Genomic DNA, 7,500 nt, shown 5'->3' on the forward strand with positions numbered 1-7,500 from the left:
AGTGTCAGCCGTCCCTTTTGTGACTTTGGCAGAAGTTTTGTTTTCTTTTTATGATTTAATATAGTTACTCCAGTTTACAGGTTATAACATCAAACCAGCATCCTGCTCCCCCGGCACTGATGTAGCTTTTTTTGTTACAGACCCATTACCTTATGCTTTAAGTTATTGTGGTTTTAGCCTGTGAGTGGTGCAGTATAATACCTTACTGTTTCTTTTCCGTACCTGCTCTTTTAGCTAATGCTACAAGAATGGTCTCATTCTGTGGAAAGTAGTCCCGCTGTGTTTATTAAGTTTCATAAATACACATCTCCCGAAAACATTTGAGAAGCTGGACATTTAAAAATGTCAGCACACTTCCCCAGATCAAAAAAACTTGTTACACTAAATAGTAGGAATGCGTGGAATGCCTCAACACTACTTCCTTTTGTTTAGGTAACTTGCCATTTTGTCCTTGGCTGTATATACCTCTTCTGTGTATTACATTACAGTGGAAACATAGCAGGATAGAGAATGTAGATGGAAGCCTGTGATCATTTGAAAAAAATGATATACTTGGCACTGAGGAATTTAACACCCAAGCGATCCATACTTCGGTGAGAAAAAACAAAACAAATGAATCTAAAGCTCAATGCTACCCTGTCATAAAGTGAACAGGTCTAATTGAGCTATGTCTTTCTATCCTGCTATTTGTACAAATAAGAAAGCCACATCTTGATGAAAAATAAACACAAAAGCACTGTTGTGACTATAACAGGGAGTCGTATACTAATTTATATAATAAGTGGTTGTGCATGCTTTATTCAAGATTATGGCTGCAAGAAATGGCTTGAATTGCTGGGTGTGTTTAATGCTGGATTATAGCAATTTGAAACATGTCAAACACATGGCTAACGCCTCATGCTTCACTCATTCTTGCGTAAACCTGCATAGCCACCATCCATTATACCCTTGGTAACAACGCAATTCTGCAAGTAAATATTGTTACACTAAGTAACCTTTCAATTCAGGTTGTTTAGGAAGAGAAAATGCAATCTTGTGCAGTCACTTCCAGTGTCAGTTTAATGTTTCAAAAGGGAAGTGATGTAGAGAGTAAGTATCTATAATGCCACTTGGTGAGGAAAGGGAACTTGCTGAATTATTTCCTCTTATGGAGTAGGTACACGTCTAGAGATGAAATACAGTGTGCTATATAAAAAAGAAAAAACTTAAGGGCCTAAGGGCCACAAAACTGATCAACAGATAAAGGCTGTTCAGTGTTTGAGTAGGTTTGTTTTAACTCCTTTAAAACAGCTGTCCTATTGAAAATATGAGATTCTCTTCTATTACCATGCCTTGCATCTCTTCTTAGTGAATTTCCATCCAGTGGTCTGGCCACTGTGATGCTAAAACAGAGGTTAAGATAGCATACTTCCTAGCACTCCCTCTCTCTTGTTCCATCTGACACTTCTGCATTCTAAAGGAAGGGATACATAACGGGACACCTGCCAAACATGACAGTGTTCATTACACACTCAGGCGAAAGCACCGCCCCCTAATAATGTAATCAACCTCCAACTCATAACCGTTACCTTGCTAGTATTTTTGTGCACTTCCACTAACCTTTATGTATTGTGGTGTGATCTTTAATTTGAATAGCACTGTAGCCGATTTCCCTAGATGTACAATGAAAAAGCATAAAAACGTTTACAGTTGCAATATTCAGAAAATAACTGCAATTTATTACAATGGGCTATTTAAAATGGCGATATCCAGAAAATAACTGCATTTTATAATGGACTGAAAAGTCTGGCGTTTGCCTTGATTACCTAGTGAAAGAACCAGTACCTGGTACTATTTGTTTTTATTCCCTTTGTGCACTTTTGTAATGATCAATGCATTTCTGTTGTTGGATTGCTGTGGGGGGGGGGGGTAAATTACTACTGACTGCTTGTGCAGTATTTTGGAATATTCCCCTGAAATATCCTGTAGAAAGCAGCACTTAAATACACTGTAAGCTCTTAACAAGGATCCACAAACCACAGACCATAAACTCCTTGTCAACTTAACATTTTAATTTGCTTAGCAACTGCCTTGTTTGCCTTCTCTTCCAAAGAATCTCTGTACTTCACAAACGTCCCGCTAATACACATTTTTTACAAACATAACAAGCTGATGTTTTCATCTGTAAACAAGGCTGTGTGTAAAGTGTTGTATGTTTTGCTTCCTTCTTGACTAGAGCTTAGAAAAAGTGCAACTGCTAGGCTTAAATTTTGGCTTGCAATGATACAGCTGACAAAGTTGCACACATTTTTATCATCTGGTTTCTTTGCTCTTGAAAAGTATGTGTAAAAAAAAATCTAGATGTTTCTTCTTTGTTTGGCTGAGAAGTACATTAGAATTTCCTAACATCTAGAGAGCGAAATCAGACACATTTTGCTGAATATTTTAAACATTGTGCATGTAAAATTTATGCCTAATTTGAATACTTATTAACCGCCTAATCTCAGAAAAGAGTACTAGCTTTCTGCGTTTTTTTTTTTGTCTTGTAAAATTTATTGTGTGCATCACATTTTCCATTTGTAATATTTTTCTTAGTTAATGTTTAATAGGATGTTTAACAAGGTCTGTTTGTCCATAAACACATCAAGTTAGTGACTGTAAGCATTAGTTATATCATTGAGTCCTCAGTTAACACTTTTTTTTTTAACTTCGTATCTAGTACGGTTCACCTAGAACTGAGTGACAGTTATCATTATTAGGGTATTATATTTACCTAGCCATTCAAAAAAAAACTCAGATCTTTTTTATTTTTAATCTTTTGACCAGAATAGTTTGTATGGAGCGTATTAAGTAGGGTTAGTATTGATCGCTCTTGAATTGCTTGGTATGCGACAGCGATTTTTTTTCCCAATAAATTGACGTAGCCCTTAGCAACCATGTTTTGGAACTTTATTATCTTTATATTGTGTCATAGTCAACCCAAAATTGACTTGAGGCCCTTAATTCTTACCGCAGTTTGACAAATATAATTTGCATATTGTGTATGGTGCGGTAAGATTTGTGTGGCTTCCACTCCTAATGACAAAGACTTTTCAATATCCGGAGACCATTAGAATATTATAAATTGTGCTCTGGCATATGCACCGTATTGACCTTTCCGTAAAACACATGCACAATGTTCCTTGAAAGTCGAGTTTGTAAGGGCACTTGGTTCTTTATTTACTGCAAGGATTTCAACTGATCTTGGCAGGACATCTCATTGCTACCCTGAAAGTACAGTATATTTATGCAGTGAAAACGATAAAACATTTATTACTGTAGAGAAGGTAATATGCATAATTTATGCTGTTTTTAGCACAATCATTAGTGATATTCTTGATAGATTTTATTTCTAGCTTTCATATCTAATACATGCCTGGAAAATTAATTTTATATCTTTCATTTATTTGCCTATGTTAAAATTGAGTTTTAAGTCATCTTCAAGTGAGCAGTTTGATTGCTGCTCATGCATAAGCTTAATTACTTCCCAGGAAGGACAGTATTAAATGTTTTAAATGTCAGAAAAATAAATGAATATCAGCCGTTTGATTAAAAAAATAGGCAATATCTGATGTGTTTTGCAGCAGGAGCTTTTTCTTAAAATGCCTCGGAGGCAACATTTTATTTAGGCACCAAAAAAAAAAAAAAAAAAAAAAAAGGGAGAAGCCCATTAGGCTATTTATCATCGCTTGATGCCATATGATTTGTAACACTCGTACAAAATTTTAATTTTATATGATTAGCTGTGCATCATTAAACAAAGCCTTGCATAAGATGTGTTGTAAAATTCTGACAGAATCAAGATATGGAATATTTTAAATAAGGCGGTATAGGCATCCATGGTTGTCAAAGCTAGATAGTAGGAAATATAGTGAAGTGTGTGCAGCCGAGCTTTCATTTGACTTGATTTTATAGGTAGACTTTAAAATGTAGCCATTCATAAATGCTGTTTAACCATGCTGCATGCAAAGCATGCTGTTTTGCCTGTTAACTCTAAGCACACAAAGGAAGCATATAGGCACCATCATTTCAGTGATTACTATCTGGATAAAAGCTGAATTTGTATTGCATTTCTTGGTAAATTACTGAGCAGCCTGTGTTTTTCCCCTCCTTCTAAAGATGCTGTCTTTGTAATTGGCAGAGAGAGGGACATCTTGATAATAGAAGTGTGAAGGTGTAACGTGTGTGTTAATTGATACTTCTTAATCACTTTTAGGTATTAAGTCATGATGCAGGAATCTGCAACAGAGACAATAAGCAACAGTTCAATGAATCAAAATGGAATGAGCACTCTAAGCAGCCAATTAGATGCTGGCAGCAGAGATGGAAGATCAAGTGGTGACATGTGCAGTGAAGTAAGCACAGTAGAACTGCTGCATCTGCAACAACAGCAGGTAAGTTTTGTGTTTTGCTTCCTGCTTTGCTTACAAACACCCAGCTGATCTGCACTGAGTCAGGTATTTCTGGACTGTTGATCAACTTGCCTTTGCTTTGTTTAGCTTGTTTTTATTTTGGCATGCTTTATTTGTTTGTTTGTGAGTATTGCTGTAGAGAAGTATCACTGTGTTCTATTTTTTTTTTTAACTTTTTGTTGTGTCTTTTGTTTAAGAGTTTTGCTGGACTCCTTTTGTCAAAACAGGCTGTATATTTAATGGTGTTTTTTCTATTTAGAATATTCACACATGTTTTACCTAAGATAAAGCATGTTTTCAGCATCCAGTGCACAGCATAACACAGTGCAGAAATGTCAAATGTGATACTTAGCTTTCCACCAGAGGGCCACATTAGTTACTTGATACCATACTTGGCTCTGTGAAATGAATTGTTCCAAACTCCTGCTTAAGGTGAAATGAGAGCAGCTTATTTTTAAAACACAGATGCTCCTGTGTTACCACTTTTCAGATAGACCTTTTGAACAAAATTGCTACAGTTGTTTTTATTTTGATGGGATTTTATACCTTATAAACAATATTATTTTAAATGTGCAGTACATAATTAAAAAAAAAAGATCAATTAATATAACAAAATAAACAGCTTGTGTTTGTTATTGGTTTTACGGACTAAGGAGCTAAATCATTTCAAAACAACTACAGTAGTTGTACCTTTATTTGCTTATATTATCTCACGTAAATATTAAATATGTGTTTTTTATTATATGTTTATGAAATATTATATAATATATATATATATATATATGTTTGAGATTACATATATATGTAAGGAATTCTATATATAATCTATATATTCCACTCTGTTTATAAATGTATTCAGAAATATGGTGTGTGTGTATTAAAAAGAATTAAAAAAAAAAAAAAAAAAAATATATATATATATATATATATATATATATATATATACACACACACACACACACACACACGTATACATACATTTATGCATTACAATTTGCCTTGAAGTTTTTTCTTGCAAATTTCTATTCAGAGCTTTTCAATACCTGTATATATTTCTTTTTTTAAGACCAGTATATTTTCACATATTTTAAAACATAAATATGGAAATAGTGATTTAATAGGCATATTATAAAGCTATTTTTCTAACTATTATTTTATTAATACAGCATATATTCTGTATACATTCTTTTAGATAAAAAAAAACACACCTTGTGTATATAGTGTGTTTAGTGTAAGTCATATATTGCTTCTAGTTCTTATGCTGTCTGCATGTGAATCCACAGAATTTATATATATATATATATATATATATATATATATATATATGGTGTGTGTAAATTCTTTTTAATTTTGAATATTTTAAATGTGAAATGCAAAAGTTATTATGTGCAATAGGATGTGTAGGCCAGTTTGTGAGGATATCAATTTGGGGAAGCAATAGATAATATGATACAAATATTCCTATATTTTTTTAAACACTTACAAAATATTTGCACATGTCAAAATGCATATTGTAGCTTGTTGTAGGGCTGCAAACTTTTAATACCCAATGACATTGGAGACTGTCTTATGTAATTTTTATGTTTAGCTGTCAATAATGAATGTATGACAGTTGTTATGCTTGTTGTTTGTTTTATTTTTGTCATTGTTGTGTGTGTATGACAGCTCTGGTGTAATACTATGCGTGATGCAGTCAAGGGACCCCAGGTGTCACAATGTAAACAATATGAGCAGTCTGCTGTTCTTTGAAACATCAGGCATCAAACGTACATTTTAATAATTGCGTGTGGTAGCATATAAACTATGCACAAATCATCAGTTATGAATTAAAGACATGGTGTGTGTGTTTTGAGGGACTTTAAGATTTTGGAGATAACATTTCTGATTACACACACCACTCTGCTGATCTCTCTGTTAATCAGTTCAGTAGGTGAGAATTGCAGACAGTCTGAGGATAGTTCAGAGTGGCTAGTGTGTCACGGGCCTGACACTTTTCCAGTGATCCATTCACTTCCCTGATATTTGCCCAAACTACCTACTATCCACACATAGCTATATACAAGCATCATTATATTCATTCCATGTGTGTATACTGGATGTTTTCCCTTAAATAGTTAACTAATGTGGCAAGATCTTCCTTTTAAACTTAAAAACAAAGAGAGCAACATTTTACAAATTAATGTCATTTTTGTGACTCCTGAAATGCTTGACCTACATCGAGTAATTATCCCTTACTCCTGTGTCTTAAGGTGGTGATACTATTGATAAAATATTCTGATATTTATGGAGTAATAACTATATCTGTACTGTGGCAAGCTTTCACCTAAATCTATGTTGCTATATAACAAACCACTGTTAGTGCTAGTAGTGTGTGTGTGTATATATATATATTCACACACTTGAATATATACACCTGTACTCACATGCAGTGATGCATATTGGACCAGACAAATACATAATGGTATCCACTACAGTAAGTTCTACACATTCATGTTCTTCTTCCTTATGATAAGCATCTCTCAGATAATTATAGCAGGGAAGATTCTGTCCCATGCCTTTTATGCTGTTCTCCAAACTATGTTTTCAGAATCTGTTAAAGCCAGTATTAAGTAATGAAATCTGTTTAAGTGGAAATAGCATATTTCTGGTGTTGTTTTTGATTAAAAGCATTGATCAAATTATTCTGCATTAGATGTAGAATTTTATTTTGATATTAGAATGGAAAAATTAATTGTTTGTGTCACAAGGGTCAAAATACTTCCTAAAAACTTGATTGCTTTACTGTGTGGATTTGAGCTTGCATTTTGAGTATTCATTAAGTTGCTTCTGCCAAGATAATCCCTTCAAATGTTTTATGTGAATCTATCTGAAGGTGTCTCAGGTAGTTATGTTAAAACTACCGCTTTTCTTGCTGCTTTATCATTTATAATGACATTTTATTTTAATTTATGCTTAAAAGAGGGGATTCTTTGCAAAGTGTTGCATAGGAACTGCTAGGTTGTAACAGATATTTTAACACACAGTCTCTCTTGCACAAATCTTTTTAAATATTTTGAGGGTGGAAGGGAAG

At 33.8% G+C, this 7,500-nt stretch overlaps 1 protein-coding gene across 12 annotated transcripts in view; it reads left to right on the plus strand.

The window, feature by feature from the left end:
* The window catches only part of FOXP2 (forkhead box P2), a 300,141-nt gene that overhangs the window by 6,558 nt on the left and 286,083 nt on the right, over positions 1–7,500 (plus strand). For all 12 annotated transcript variants that reach the window (XM_089692669.1, XM_089692677.1, XM_089692670.1 and 9 more), the window contains exon 2: positions 4,235–4,412. In XM_089692669.1, coding sequence (XP_089548795.1) covers positions 4,245–4,412 — 168 coding nt within the window. In that variant the 5' untranslated portion in view covers positions 4,235–4,244. The remainder of the gene's footprint in view (positions 1–4,234; positions 4,413–7,500) is intronic.

The sequence above is a fragment of the Staurois parvus genome, unplaced genomic scaffold, assembly GCF_062004578.1.
Source record: "Staurois parvus isolate SC_StPar_1 unplaced genomic scaffold, SC_StPar_1.0 ptg000599l, whole genome shotgun sequence".
Lineage (NCBI taxonomy): Eukaryota > Metazoa > Chordata > Amphibia > Anura > Ranidae > Staurois > Staurois parvus.